Source organism: Tursiops truncatus, chromosome 11 (genome assembly GCF_011762595.2).
Source record: "Tursiops truncatus isolate mTurTru1 chromosome 11, mTurTru1.mat.Y, whole genome shotgun sequence".
NCBI classification, from domain to species: domain Eukaryota; kingdom Metazoa; phylum Chordata; class Mammalia; order Artiodactyla; family Delphinidae; genus Tursiops; species Tursiops truncatus.
The window spans coordinates 100,118,402-100,135,181 of record NC_047044.1 but is presented as its reverse complement, the minus strand read 5'-3'; the positions used below and the strand labels follow the sequence as shown (position 1 = coordinate 100,135,181).

The 16,780-nt window shown below is 38.3% G+C and overlaps 1 protein-coding gene across 12 annotated transcripts in view; it reads right to left on the bottom strand.

The window, feature by feature from the left end:
- The window catches only part of ERC1 (ELKS/RAB6-interacting/CAST family member 1), a 390,663-nt gene that overhangs the window by 343,286 nt on the left and 30,597 nt on the right, over positions 1 to 16,780 (bottom strand). For all 12 annotated transcript variants that reach the window (XM_073789251.1, XM_073789255.1, XM_073789254.1 and 9 more), the window contains exon 2: positions 12,891 to 13,715. In XM_073789251.1, the coding sequence (XP_073645352.1) occupies positions 12,891 to 13,559 (669 nt within the window). In that variant the 5' untranslated portion in view covers positions 13,560 to 13,715. The remainder of the gene's footprint in view (positions 1 to 12,890; positions 13,716 to 16,780) is intronic.

The window sequence follows — 16,780 nt, the reverse complement described above, 5'->3', positions numbered from 1 at the left end:
CAAGTCTAGGAATCATTAACCTAAAGCTTTCTGCCTAATCAAAACAAAGAGAAGTAGTGATATGTGTCACTGACACCTGCTGATAGTTAAACTAACCAAATTACAACTTTACCATCTGCTAAGCTGTTCACCTGAATCTCTTTTCTCGGCCCTTTCTCTTAACTTAACGTTGACTCCTTCCCAGAAGCATTTGGATCCTATGATACTTCCCTTCTTGTATTTCCTCCTCCAACTAAAATATTCACATTTAATAAATGACTATGTACATGTTAATTTTTCAATAAATATTTTAAACAAGTATCTGCATTTCACTCAGTTGTTCTTAGTTGAAAATGCCACAATGACATTTTACTTGGCTTTGTAACCAGAAAGACCAAGATCTGTCACTTCCCAGATACGAGATGTGAACAGATTACTCTCTTGATTTTTAGTTTCTTCACCTATAAATGAGGACAGTATCACTTCCCTACAGGATTTTTGTTAGAATTAGAAAATAACATATGAAAGAATCTAGTATGGCATTTGTAAATGCTCTATAAAAGTAGTTATTAACATGTTCATTGGGTTTCTACAGGAGGTACTCAGAGATGTATTTGACAGCAGTGTCACTGTAAGACTTAATTTTCACTGACAAATCTACTACACTATTTTTAAAGGTACAATAGATGATATATAAAAACCAAAGAGAACACCATATGTAACGCTACATTTTTAATGGCAGTGAAGTAATAAGAGATAATGTGAGCAAAGAGCACTTTTTAGTGACATATATTAATATTTATATAACAATTTCAGCTAGAAAAAAGTAACAACGCAGAAATAAATAGTTTTAAATAAACACAAGTAAATATATTCTGTGTTGTCCATCCTCAAGAATTCTCCACTGTTTTGTAAAGGTTAAGTCTTCTTTATACAAAGTCACATAGTTTAAATTATTGACAGAGAGTTTTGGGTCCAACTAACTAGCCAGAAACTCCTTACCACAGAGATAAAACAGAGCAGTAAAAAAACTATTTCCAGCAATATTACATTCCTTTTGGGAAAGCACTCTATAATTCATGGATGAGTCATTGTGGAAATAAAAATGTTAAATAATGGGTAAGACTGTAACTGAAAATCCTGAGAGCTAATTACCCTACTCAAAGGTCCTGGTAACTCCTTCAGGAATATTAAGGCTACACTGGTAATAATTAGTTATCCAAATGAAACTTATTATCCATTGTGACCCACTTTCTAGAAAAACTGTATAGGTCCCATGCTACTGCTTCCCTCCTCAGAGCAGATTATAAGATACATCTCACACTTCAAAAAATGTTCTACAACATTCTTTGTATTTATGAAATACGAGACTTGGTTCCAATTGACACTGATTGCTCTGTATACCTATTATGGCATTTAGTCTTGTCCATAATTTTATACATATTATCTCCTTTAATCTCATTTAGTTATCACAACAATCAAAAAAGCATTTTCTCCATGTAACTGATGAAACTCACAAGAAAGCTCTTTGCTCTTTATATGCAAGCACTGATTTTATGCTGCCTACCTTGGAAAGGACATCAATAGTCAAGTATTTCTCATTCCCAGAAGGGCCTACCTTGGTTATGTGAATCAGTCTTGAACCAGGGCATTAAATCAAAGTGAAGAGCTTCTTAGAGAGAATTCCATTAGGAAAACTGACAAAAACAAATCAGATAACTGGTGGGACTTCCCTGGTGGTCCAGCAGTTAAGACTCCGCACTCCCAATGCAGGGGGCCTGGGTTCCATCCCTGGTCAGGGAACTAGATCCCGCATGCCACAACTGAAGATCCCACACGCCACAACGAAGATCCTGCACGTGGCAACGAAGATCCCACGTGCCGCAACCAAGACCCGGCACAGCCAAATAAATAAGTTTTTTTTTTTAAATCAAATAACTGTAGAAGTAAGAAAGAATCTCTAGAGACCACCTTGTCCAACCCTCTAGGGTTTATAGATGAGAAAACGGGTCCAAAAAGATTAAACCATGTACCCATGGTCACACACCTAGTTACTACTGACTGGCAGAGCCAGGATCAAAATGAGAATGCAAGTCTCCTTTTTTAGAATCAGTGTCCTATCCACTACACCAGTGATTCCCAAGCTCATCAGACCCAAGGCCACCCTTCCCCTTCTTATAACAAGTATTTTGCAATGTGCCCTTTACTATCTTAAAATAAAATTCATAGATAATAAGCCTACCCTCACATGAAATCCAAAAATATTAATATAATGCTCTGTGAAAGAAAGATAAGGAGTTTTATAATAAAATAACATGTATTTTAACATGTGAAATGCTGACATGGGCATGTGCAGAGAGAGGCTGTTTGGTGGATGCACTGGTCAACAATGCAATGTTGCTGCTTACGTCATTTTCTAAAATAATAAAAACTCTACATAAAGTTCCAAACAAAACAAAGTTACGATCTTCCATCAACTTACACAGTAGTCCCCATGCTAGAAAATTCAATGTACACTACAGCTATTCAAAGCGATGCTAATGTATTCATGCACATTTATGTATATAGTTAGGATCTAGGCTCAGGTCATTATAAACAGATTTCTCATCTATACAAATTTTTGGTAAGACATTTGAAAATCATATGGAGTAAGGGAGAATTTTTCAATGCAGGGCTATCCTAAGCATTTCAGGGTATCTAGGAATCCTGGGCCTTCTCTACCCTAAATCCAAAAACTGCCTTCTGCATCCAAATTATGCTTCCTGCCAATGTTCCCAAAACTCTCCAATAACTGAGAACAACAAGTACCTATCACCAAAAATACCAAGAGGAAGTCAGGAATCTAGCCACTACCATTTAAGTAGATTCTCTTTTGACTGCTTCGTTTCTTGAAAATGCTCTGTACCATGGGTAGCATGTTTTCTCAGAGAAACAAGAAATATACCTCATGAAATTACAGATAGGAAAGGTTGGAACTCATTAAGTATGCTTCTCTCCTAAGAATGTGGCACCTATGCTAAGTGCCTATGCCCATGAAGAGCCATGTGGCTCATAGAATAAATTACTCATTACTCAGATTATCAAATCTATGAAAGATAATTAAAACTAAGAACGTTTTCTGAATATATTCTTCTACTTTCTCAGTAGATTTTATATCCTACACAACAACAGTTTTCACTTAGCTCCCCCAAAAATGTTTTTCGTTGAAATAGAGTGAATGCTATAGGACATTTATAATGTAAACAGTGCAGCTGTGTAAAAATAAATAAATAAAAATACTATGCTTAAACAAAGATTTATCTGTGAACAGCTAATCAAAGCAGATTTGCTTTCATTTTAATACCATTATCTCAGACCAACAACAGGAATGATACTGGTGTACAAAGAATGATATATATAAATACCAGTCCAAAAGTCTTTACCGATGGTATGTAAGTCATCTATAACATACCATTATTTATATTTTTTTGACAATGAAAATACCTGAGTTACAGACACATATCTCTTCCTAGATTTCACAAAACACAGAAGGAGAACTCAATATAAATAATGAAGAAACTGGGGCTTCCTTGGTGGCGCAGTGGTTGAGAGTCCGCCTGCCGATGCAGGAAACACGGGTTCGTGCCCCGGTCCGGGAAGATCCCACATGCCGAGGAGCGGCCACTGAGCCTGTGCATCCGGAGCCTGTGCTCCGCAACGGGAGAGGCCACAACTGTGAGAGGCCACAACTGTGAGAGGCCCGCGTACCACAAAAAAAAAAAAAAAAAAGAGAAACTTAAACTGAAAAAAATATTTCTCAGTTATGCTTTTAAGGACACAGTTCTTCATCACAAAATTTTACAGCACAGAGGAAAATTTAAGAGATTAACTTGTCCAAATCCCTGCTCTAAGGCAAAAAAATGTATTGTGTGATAAACCAGTGGGTGACAACCTCTCATCATATCTTATGCTGCAGTATCAGAAAATAAAAATACATATTTTCTCTTTTCTTTTACCGTTCAGAGAATTTAAAAACCAAATCAAGATGAAACATACAAAATAATAGGCCTAAACATTCACAAGGTAACTTTAGCAGAAACCAGCACATATCATGGGCTCTGCACTCAACAACAGCTCCCTATTTTAAGTTTAATGGGTATTCCTCAAGCACAAACTAGGTAATTAAAAAGTTACATAAAATTTTCCATGAGAATGGCTTAAAATGCATTGCCTGCCAATATTCTTAGTCTTTAAAATTGAGCTCTCCTTCAGAATTTTACAATACTTTCTAATAGTTAAGCAATAGTAATACAGATTCCCACTGTCAAGGAATTCTTGATGATTTGCTCTCATTTTCAGGGCAACAAATTATCATGTTCAAGCACTGCTCACAAGTCAATTTTTAAAGTATGCAGTAGTTCTTGAAGAATTTAAGTCTTCCTTTATTTAAGGTTATGGATATTAAATGGATCCCAGAGAGTGAACAAATTTAAAAATCACAATTACAACCAAAAATTGATCGATATATCCTTTTCCTGTTTTTAGTTTCTTCACAGTAAAAACTGGGTAACTGATGAGACAAAGAGGAATCCTTACTGCAAAGCATTCCATAAGGAGAATATTTACTGCTTAGACAACTATAACTACTGGCTAAGACAGCCCACCCAAGGCACCTCTCTAATGACAGAAAAATATATGCCATTAACAAGCAGCAACAAGAAGAAAACATTGGATCTTTTGACCTTTTTCAACTTGTTGCTGTTCCTTTCACTGATGTTTCTACTAAGGGGTACACTATGTATTTCTAGAAGTCTATTATCCTCCTATACATTATACCCTACAAAGTAAGATAGTGTGAAAAGAACAATCCAAGAGAAAATGTAAGTATTCTTTACATAGAGCCTCTAAATCACTAAGACACTTTAATGTTAATGTTAATTCAGGAGTCCAAAAATTCAAGAAAGCAATTTACCACCTTAATAGTTTTCACATTGCTTTCAGCTTTATTTCTAATTTAAGGTCAGTTCAGCAGAAAAATACAATAATACAAAGGGGGTGTTCAATATTTGTTAAGTCAACAATATTAAATATTAAACATTAAAACTAGTATTTAAAAACAGATGGGGCCTTCCCTGGTGGCGCAGTGGTTGAGAGTCTGCCTGCCGATGCAGGGGACGCCGGTTCATGCCCCGGTCTGGGAAGATCCCACATGCCGTGGAGCAGCTGGGCCCGTGAGCCACAGCCACAACGGGAGAGGCCACAACAGTGAGAGGCCCGCATACCGCAAAATAATAAAAATAAAATAAAATAAAATAAAAACAGATGAACACTTTCACAAGCTTGCCAGAAAAAGGGTGGCATCTCTAACCACAGTTTATATCTGAGAACGCACAACCAAAACGATTAAGGATAGATCTCAAAGCAGGAAGTTTCATTCAATGCACATGGATAAATTCATTCCAAAACTTTGAAGAAGCACTTTTCCAGCTTTCTAAAACAGCAAAGCTTTCTATTATTTAATACTGTCTGGGCTGAGTTTTGGTATCAGGTTTTATCCAGTCTTTTCCCATTATTTACTATTACTGAAGAAATAGTAAAATTTCCTAAACCATGGCGAAGAAGCAAAAGCCTTGCTGATGTCAAAGACCACGACGTTTTATTACAACACAACAGATAAGAGAAGAGGGGTATTATAGCTAAAGAATAAACTAATCAAGACCCTTAGTGGCAACCTCTTACCAGAGTCAGAAGACCCCAGTAAGGCCTTTAGACTTGTAGTCCCTTCTGCCTGGAACATTTCACCCCCAAGAGTCACATCATTCAGGTCTCTCTTTCTCAGAGGCATAAAGCACTTCTGCTGCACACTGAAATACAATGGCTGTCTCAATGAGCACCATCTTAAAAGACTGAACTCAAAACCAATGATTATTCAGACTCAGGTATATGGATAAATTTTTCTCAAAATTTAAACTAACCTGTCAACTCAAAGACAATAACTGGCAATACTTCTTGCCAATGATAAAATCCGAGTTTCAAGGAAAACTCAGAATTTTGGAAAACTTGTATCTCCTGCCTGGTGAGCTTACCAATACTTGGAAGACTCTTCTGATGAAATAAGAAGTGTTATTAACGGAAGAATTTTTTTAATCTGTCTAATGAAATGTGTCGACATTTGGAAGACCTACATAACTCAATGAACCAGTATTTTCCAAATGACCGATACACAGTGTTACAAAGCGGGAGAAGGCATATGTATTATTCATGTATGTCCTCTACATGTAAAAGATCTGTTCAAAGCGCAAGACAGACCAATTTATTTTAATGTAACAAAGTATGGAAAAGTCACTGATAGGATTTCAGATTCCACACTGCACTAACTGTAAGAAACTACCACTCACTGATGAAAATGTTCTAAGATTACATTACGGTTTTGATTGCACACCTTGCAGTAAATTTACTAAAAAAATTAATTGAATTGTACACTTAAAATGGATGAACCTTATGGCACGTAAATCATACCTCAATAAAGCGTTAAAAATAAAAACTACCACTTGTCAAATTTTGGTGTGGTTTCAAAACATATCCACAGGCTTCCCTGGTGGCACAGTAGTTAAGAATCTGTCTGCCGATGCAGGGGACACAGGTTCGAGCCCTGGTCCAGGAAGATCCCACATGCCACGGAGCAACTAAGCCTGTGTGCCTAGTTGAGCCTGCACTGAGCCTGCACTCTAGAGCCCGCGAGCCACAACTACTGAAGCCCACGTGCCGCAACTACTGTAGCCTGTGTGCCTAGAGCCCGTGCTCTGCAACAAGAGAAGCCACCACAACAGAAGCCCGCACACTGCAACGAAGAGCAGCCCCTGCTCGCCACAACTAGAGAAAGTCCGCGTGCAGCAACGAAGACCCAATGCAGCCAAAAATAAATTTAAAAAAATACATATATATCCACAATTATCGGAAAAGGCTTTTAAAATACTCTTGCCGGGGCTTTCCTGGTGGCGCAGTGGTTAAGAATCCGACTGCCAATACAGGGGACACAGGTTCGAGCCCTGGCCCGGGAAGATCCCACATGCCATGGAGCAACTAAGCCCCGTGCATCACAACTACTGAGCCTGCGCTCTGGAGCCCGTGAGCCACAACTACTGAAGCCCACGGGCCTAGAGCCTGTGCTCCACAACAAGAGAAGCCACTGCAATGAGAAACCACCGCAACGCGAAGCCCGCACACCACAACGAAGAGTAGCCCCCGCTCACCGCCACTAGAGAAAAGCCCGCGCGCAGCAACGAAGACCCAATGCAGCCAAAAATAAATAAATAAATAGTATAAATAAATAATAAAATAAAATACTCCTGCCTTTTCCAACTAATTTATATGAAGCCTGAGTTTCTTCATATACTTCAATCCAAACAACAAACTGCAACAGACCACTGAAAGAAGAAACAGATATGACAGTTAGCTGTCATCTATTAAGCCAGACATTAGACTTGCAAAGCGATTTTTCATTAAAAATGTTATTTATGTTAACATTTAATGTGTTCATTATTTTTAAATATATCAGTAAATATTTTTCGAATTTCTATTTTAGTCTCCAATATGGCAAATATTGATAGATAAACACCTACATAAACAAAAGCTACTTGAGGTTCCTTAATAATTTTTACAAGTGTACCGCATCCTGAGGCCAGTTTGAGAACTGATGCTAAAGGGGACCATAGCTGAGTGCCTGAGGGCTCCTCCAAAATCAGAACAGTTCCAAGGGTGGTTTCAAAGCAAAATAGGTCCTGCATATCACATGCTCTGGAAGTATATGAGCCACTAGCCACAGCTAGGGATGGTACAGTGTGCGCATCAAGGCTGAATTGTGTCTCACCTTCTCAATCTACAAGGTCCACAGATGAAATTAAGCTGGACAGGTGCCATTTCAACCAAGTATTCTCCACCAATTGTCAAAATGCAACAGAACTTACCATGAGCCTATTAGGTAGGAAAGACTGCCAGAACAAACAGAAAGGGAGGTAGTTTCAGTAAGCATTACTGCTGATAATATGGAAAAATAAAAGGAACACATTTATGTTAAAGACTAGCTTTCCAACTCCAGAAGGAAAAATAAATGTTTCTGGAGATGCACATGGCAGCACAGAAAGTGAGAAGAAACAGTTCATAAAAGATTTCTAATCTTGTCCTTAGGGAAGAACAGAACACTTTCAATATGAAGTTAATCATTTTCTTGCTGAAAGCACATTTCCACAGTACTTCTCTTTTTGACGAATTTACTCCAAATTCATCATGCAGAGGTACCTGATTTCGATGAACTTGTTAATTAAAACAAAATAAAGGACGTCTATGAGCAAAAGTTCGTTCATGACAGGAATATAAACATTCACCTTTCTAAATGAAGAGTGACTTTCAGTAATCGAGAGAGTCACTCAAGTTATCTACCGTCAAAGAGAAATACCACAAGAAAGACAGGAGACCAAGACACAGACACAGCGGGTGAGAAACCATACATAAAACATGTGCCGTTAAATGGCTTCTCTCTTCCTCTCCACTCCTAACTCCCACAAGCAGGGACATTCAGCTTGTGAGACTGAACTAACTAGATCAGTACAATTTCCAACATTAACAAGCAAACATATAACAACATCCCTGTGCCTGTTACCTGAGGTCACAGTCACTAGTCTCTTATCTGCAATGCTTACAAAAAACTTCTCCTCAAATAATGAAAACTAAATTCACCATTTCTTACCCTTAATCTAGTTCTACCTTCTAATCTCTAACCATTTATCATCAATGGCAAAAACATTTCCTCAGTCTCAGTACCACAGTTCATCGCAGTCTTCTCTCTTGCCATCACAGTCTATATCCAAGTATCTCTTTGAAAATACTTCGTGGATGTGCACCTCCTTCCCCATTCCTTTTACCCAAATAAATCCAGGCCTCCTGCAACGAACTCATTCGCTTTCCCTGCCTGCCTTCCTTCAATCTGCTCTGCAGACGAGCAATATAAGCTGCTCCTAAACCATTTTTTTGGTTATGTCATTCATTCCCTTGTTCGAGAACACCCTAGGGCAACTAATTTCCTGTTACTTTCTTCAAATTCTTCTTTGAATAAGTCAGATTAAGGAAGAAAAAAGTTACACACTTTTAAAGGATGAATTAAATTATACCTCAATAAAGTTGTCATAAAGGGAGAGAGGGAGGAAGCTAGGCCAGGAGCGGCAAAAGAAGGTGAGAGGAGGGGGAACTCTTTAAATGGCTGCCGGAGAAGTCACTGCAGGCACCCTGCAGAGCTGAAAGGCCAGGAGCACCCACACAGCTGTCTGAGGCATCGGGCCTCCCAGGAACCAATTCCAGTGACGGTCAAGCACTGGACTGTGAAACTGACTTGCATCAAACGGATATAGCTTTGTTAGAAAATACATTCCTCCATGGAGCCAGAACGTAAAACCTTCATATCTGTACTCATTTTTCCAGTACTGGCTTTCCAAAAAAATACCAAAGAAGAAAGAAAGGGAAAAAACTTTCCTCTTCATGGCTGCCCGTCGAAACACAGAGTATAACTAAAATGCCTCACGTCTCTCCTTTAGAGTTCCCACAACCACTTGTTATAAAGCATGGTTTCCAGGCCCCTCCAATACTCTTCCGGGCAAATAGAGCACTGGTAACATGATAGCAAGTTCCAGGGGCAGCATGATTTTAAAAAGTAAAATGGAACTATGACCTCCCTTGATCAATATTAGTGTAACTAAAAAAACCAAGTTCATTTTCTGGTTTCTTTTGCACGAAAGAATAAAAACTGGGTTTCCCAACTCATATCTAAGCTGCTATCTTCATAGATTCTGTAAATTAGCAAACCCATACAACCAATTCTATCACTGAGATGAAATCACACACCAGACCACACAGCAAAATGTACCAGAGGGGAAAGAGAGACTGCAATCCTCTGGCAACTTCTCTTATTTCCTCACAAATAAGCCCTGTCAGGTATTTGTACAACAGTTTTTATTAGATCCACTGGATCATTTTCCATAATACTCCACTACATCCCAGGTAAGCAAATTTACCAGCTCTACAAGAAGCCAATTTCCCACACGCATTTATATACCTTCGCACATGAAAAATCCAATGGACGGGTAGCTTATATTTCTATAAGCCACATATGAACAAATTTTGCTTCTCAAAATAACTCCCCAAAAGGAGCATATCTATCTCACATTTGACTTAATTTTCTCAGGACATTCTCCACAGTGCCTCTAACACATGCCATTTCTGGAACGCCAGAAAAGATCAAATCTATCTGGAAAAGAGACTAGAATACCGATTTATCCACAATACTCTGAATAATCATTCATAATTCATCTCTGTGTTAAAACGGGATTATCAAAAAGAAAAGTTAAACAAATAGTCCAAGACAGAGATCCCAGATTTTGAAATCAGACGCTAAATGACAGTGAAACAATTAGCAACCTCATGAAAAAGTTTATTTAAATTCAAATAATAATGGCTTTCACCATGTAACAAATCAAGGTACAACCTAAAATTATTAAAATGTTAACAGTCACGAGTGTCCAAACAGTGAGAACAAATGACAAAATAAAGATTTACAGAGAGCAAGTCTCTTTTTTAATTTCTGAACTTCAAATTCTCTTGATTCCTAAATAAATAAAATCAAAAAATCAGAATCCTAAATAAAATCAAACTCCAAGAGCAAAAAAATACAAAAAGCAAAACATTAAACTCACTTGCCATACTGTAATAGTTTTTTAAAGGTACTCTGATCACACAAAATTCCAATGAAAGTGGTTTAAAATAATTATTTTAAAAATAAGCTTCCAACTAAACATACAGGAATATTACAAGGCATAATAACCAAAAAGAAGTATGACAGTATCTTTACTAGATGCCGGTTAGAATAAAATTTAAAAATATAAATCATCCAAAGCCTTTGCTTTGCAATTAACCAAGCTCACAGCTGGACTTTTATTCTTCATCAAGTAAACACACCAAAAGCCTTCCTCGGGCTTCCCTGGTGGCGCAGTGGTTGAGAGTCCGCCTGCCGATGCAGGGGACAGGCTTCGTGCCCCGGTCCCGGAAGATCCCACATGCCGCGGAGCGGCTGCGCCCGTGAGCTATGGCCGCTGAGCCTGCGCGTCCGGAGCCTGTTGCTCCGCAACGGGAGAGGCCACAACAGTGGGAGGCCCGCGTACCACAAAAAAAAAAAAAAAAAGACTTTCTCATTCTCAATTTTAAAAAAGAAAAAGAAAAGCCTTTTCCTGTTAAAACATATATTGTTCCATTTCTCCAACACCAGTACTTGAAAGTTCAGTAACAAAAACAGCTGGATATTTATTTTTGAAACAATCTTCTAAAAGGACTTCCTAATAATGAACCATACACATTAGGCAATTCTAAGCAAATGTGTTTTTTCATTTGATAGGATTCTAGACCAAGATCTCTGTGGTCCAATCAGATCAAACATTTAGAATGTGTCTAAATCCCCAATCTCAAACTGAAATGGGGAAATTTGTTTAATTACTGTAAATCCTATTAAACCAATCTTCTTTGTAAAGTGGAAAATGTCCAACCTCTGAGGGCTATGGAGGGTGTAATGAATGCAGAGTTTAATTAGGGCCCACTGCCGGCTCACTATAATCTATTAATTAGCATTCTCAGTTCTCTGTATCTCATTGCAGTGTCTCACTTTACTTTAAAATTGCACCCTTCATTTTTTGGACCAAAGTTATACAATTTTAGGATTGTGTGGTAATTATAGTGGGTGCAGGAAGAATACACTCCTGCCAGCACTGGTGTGTAATTAGGGCAGGGGGCGGAATCTCGATAAGGCATTGTTCACCCTCCTTCAGCACATATGGTTTTTTTGGCATCAGAGCTCTGTGGACTGTTTCACTTCCACCGGACTAAAGTGCTGAGTTCCCACCATAGTCTTTTCAGAAGATTCAAATATTTGCCTTTGAATGTAGCTTGATAATTAGAAAGGTTATTGTCACTGCTTTTTATCCACACAGCTTTTAAAGTATAAGCATAATTAGCTGCCTGAATTATTTGAAAATAAAGAAGTAAGCCAATAATTTTTTTTCTCGTTAAAATGGACTGGAAATTTCCAGGTCGCTGGATAATTAAAACCGTCTTGGTGACAGGCATATTTTCAGCACCATCAAAAAGGTACACTGGCTAGCTAATTCAATGATAAATTCAATAACCTCAATTTAACATTCAACTTCTACCAAAATCTAATTTATATTTTATATATAACAACCAATCACAGCAAGTTTCCTTTCTTCCACCTTAAATCCTCAAATTTGAAGAATTAAAGAATTTTTTTAAAAAAGGATCCTGAAGTTAAACTTTCCTAAATGCCAAGAGAAAGAGCTGCTACTCACTGTTGGTACTTAATAAATATGTACAATGTTAACTGTTTAAAATTAATTTCTGTTCTGTACTGTCAAGATATTGATTTGCCTTGTGATAGGTATTTTTTTTAAGATTGACTTCTTTAACATTTACTATGGTAAATCTTAACCCTATACCCCACTTAAGTTACACAGCCTGAACAATTTTGATAATGGATCTTAGAGCATGTGGCAAAATTACATTCTCTTAAGAAGTGAAAAAAGATAATGTATGCTGAAAGAAAAGAGGAAGAGAAAGAGAAGCTAGGGAAAAGAAACAAGCAAGAATGGTGAGCAAGCAGACATGGCAGCCAGAAAAAAATTAAAGCACAGGACCAATCTGGAAAAGGTGAAGAAATGGAGAGCACAAAATACTAAGAAAAACAGGAAGAAGGAAAATAAATGAACCAAGAAGGGAAAGACCTAAGAAAGAAAAGAGAAAGAATGGCTCATTTCATTTATGTACATGAATTGTTTCATAAATACAGAATACAGAAAGGCAAACATATATATATAACTAACCTGGTTTTCCTCCTGCACAACTCTATACTGTTCCTTCCAAATAGTGATTTTGGAAGCTTCATCTTTTCTCAGGGCTCGTTCTTTCTTCAGCTCTGGGCTCCAGAAGGTCTTGATGCTATTCATTGAAGAACTTAATTTGCTCTCCTTTACTTCCACATCCTTTCGCAAGAGATCATTTTCCCTTAATACTTCCTTCAGCTGTGTCTGCAGATCCATGATTGTGTTATCTCTTGCTTGACGAAGAGAGTGAGGAACGGTGGATGCCATGCTCACAGGAGGGAGGTGATGCTCTCCAAATGCTATGGTGTCACTAGCAACCCCACTGCTAGCTATATTGGGGCTACTGCCCATAGCAGTCATCCTCACACCATAAGGCAGACGTCCTCCAGAACGGCCAAGGGTCATGGTGCTTTTAGGTGTTTCCGAACCCACATTTTCATGGTCACTTAGGTACATAGGGCCAGAAGTGGCATAGGCAGCGTTTAAGGACTGGATATTCTCCATTGAAAGGGTTTTCCCACTGCCACCTCCGACACTGCTTCCAGAACTCCCTCCTGTACTATTGGTTCGACGATGACCCAAGCGAGGGGAACGTGGAAGCCGAGGTGATCGCCCAGGGCTCTGGTTGCTTGGTTCCACCTTCCCAACTGAGCGAGCACTTCCATACATGGTTGCAAGATGAATTCAGGTGCCAGGAAAGGTGTAAAGCAGAAAACAAAATACGGAACTCTGTGAGGTTTCTCTATGGCTATAAGTCTGCTGAAGGCTAATCAGAAATACCAGGTCCTCAGCTGCCCAATCTTGAAGAAATAGCTTACACCATATCTGTAATGAAAAGATCACACATTAACTCCTCCAAAAAGAAACATTTCCCCTCTCAGACACTTTTCATTGCCCCCCCTGAGCAAGACCTCCCCTTCGATCATCTATTTACTCCTGCCCCTGTCTACAGAGTAACTTATTTCTCAGTAAACATCATTGTAAAAACACTCAACATGTCTCGAAACTGAATACTGAAACCATACCAAGCAAAGGGAAAAGAAGAAGAGATAAGACTGTAAACATTGGCAAGAAAAGGATAAAACTCAGTGCTTGAATATATGATTTTTCTAACTGGAAAATCCAAGATCATCAGCTGACAACTACGAGAACCAATAAGAGAACTCACTCAACAAACTGCTTAGGCACAGATCAATATATACATATCAGTACTTTTCTGTGCACTAGTAATAACAACTGGAAAATGCAATTAAAAAAAGATCCCATTCACAAGAGCAACAAAACCATAAAGACACTTTGCTATATAAATATAACAAAAATGTGTAAGAATTTTTGGAAAAACTACAAAACACTCCTGAACAAAAGGAAAGTTATCCATGTTCACGGAGGAGAAGACAAACATTGTAAAGGTGTCCATTCTTCCCCAGCTACTCCACATGCCAATGAAAATCTCTACAGGATTCCTCACATAACCCAACAAGCTGACTCCAAAATGCAAATGGAGGAGTAAAGGTACTACAATAACCAAAACAATCTGAAACAGAAGAACAAAGGAAGATGTCCCCTAAATAGCAAGACACATTATAGGTCCATGATCCTTTATTTGCAATGCAGAAGTGTTTTAAAACTCTGAAAGTAAGGGTTTTTTTTTTCTTTTTAACTTGTTTAGTGGTAAAACCTGGCAGGATTTGATATGAGGTCACTTACTGTTTATACGTATCTCACCTAGTGTGATTATTCGTACACGTCACTGGGAAAACAATGTGTATGATTACAGGATACTGCATAACGCCCACTGGGCATTATGGGGAAAAAACCTGTACTCCAAAACCATATTTGACCCCTAGGATTTCTCATAAGGACTCGGAGCCTTTTAAAGCTATAGTGATTAAAACTGCACAGAAATGGCCAAGAATAGGCTCTAAATTATATATGTGAATTTAGTAGATGCTAAAAGTTAACATTTCAAAACAGTGAGAAAAGGACAAATCATTCAATAACTGGAGTTCCAACAACTGGTGCTCTTGGAAAAAAATAAATTACATCCCTACTTCACACAGTACACAGAAATAAATTCTATGTACATTAAAGATACAAATTTTAAAACTATTAAAAGTACTAGAAGAGGGACTTCCCTGATGGCACTGTGGTTAAGAATCGGCCTGTCAACGCAGGGGACACAGGTTTGATCCCTGGTCCAGGAGGATCCCACATGCTGCGAGCAACTAAGCCCGTGTACCACAACTACTGAGCCTGCGGTCTAGAATCCGCAAGCCACAACTACTGAGCCCGTGTGCCTAGAGCCCACGCCCCGCAACGAGAAGCCACCGCAGTGAGAAGCCCGCGCACCGCAACAAAGAGTAGCCCCCGCTTGCCACAACTACAGAAAGCCCGCGCGCAGCAACGAAGACCCAACGCAGCCAAAAATAAGTAAATAAATAAATAAATTTTTTTAAAAAGTACTAGAAGGGTTTTCCCTGGTGGCGCAGTGGTTGAGAGTCCGCCTGCCGATGCAGGGGACACGGGTTCGTGCCCCGGTCCGGGAAGATCCCACATGCCGCGGAGCGGCTACGCCCGTGAGCCACGGCCGCTGAGCCTGCGCGTCCAGAGCCTGTGCTCCGCAACGGGAGGGACCACAGCAGTGAGAGGCCCGCGTACCTCAAAAAAATAAAAATAAAAAAAATTTTTTAAAAAGTACTAGAAGAAAACGTAGGTGAATATCCTTGTGAACTTGAGTTAAGGTAGGGCTTCTTAAATAAGAAACAAAAGGCAAAAAAACAAAGAAAAATGACTAATATTCAATCATGTCAAAATGACAAAATACACCAAAAATTAAAAGAAAAACCAAACTCTTGGTGAAAAAATATCTAACATATGTATAAAGATTTGTATACAAAATATATAAAGAATTCCTACATGAGAAACGCCAAATTTGAAACAGCAGCGGTTAGATGGGAAGAGAATTTGCCTTCTGAGCTTGGGGGGAAATGTGTGTGGAGGCTTTAGCTTCACTTGTAAAGCTTTAGACTCACAGTACTCAAATGCTTCAATCTTTTAATAGGAAAATATGTTCATATTCTACAAGTATAGTAATTAAGACATTTTAAAAACACATATCATAGCTATCTACTTTCTACACTCCTCTCAAACATAAATCAGTACAGATCTAAACTAGGTCTCTGTGATTTCCTAATATCATTCTACCAAAGAATTGGCTTAGGTCAAGAAACAGATTTCAACATATTAAATAATATTTTAATATGCAATTGAGAGTGCAATCCAAGTAAATCACATGGTCAAAAGATTTTAAAGGGTCTGTATGTTTGAACCAAACTCAAACAAGTTAAAGATCTTCAGAAATATGAATATACTGGCAGTCTCGTCTCTAGTGATCCAGTAAAGATAGACCACTAAAGATAGACCTAAGGTAACAACAAGCAGGACAGGAAAAACACAGAGTCTGAACCTTCCGTCTCAGAAATAGCAATAGTACACCAAGTTCAGATATTGCAATATTCTACTAGTAATGTTAGGAAATTCCTTCCCAGGACTAACCTACCTCAGAAAGTAAACATTCCTTTTCATGATTAATCTGGACTGTAAGGTAGGTGACACAGTACTGTTCAAGTGAACTCTATTTCAAGACCAAAGAGGGATGCAAAGTTTTTTATTTTTTTTAAGTCATCTGAATATTGCTTAAAATAAGAGAGCTATTCATTACCCAGAATCCCTTGAATGATAACAGAAGCTAACATACAGTAAGTGTTTACCATATGTCAGGCACTGTGCTAAGAATTTTATAAGATTTAATTTAATATTTATAAGCCCCCTACAACACAGGCATTGTCGTTAGCTCCACTTTACAGATGAAGAAAGTGAGGCCTATAGGT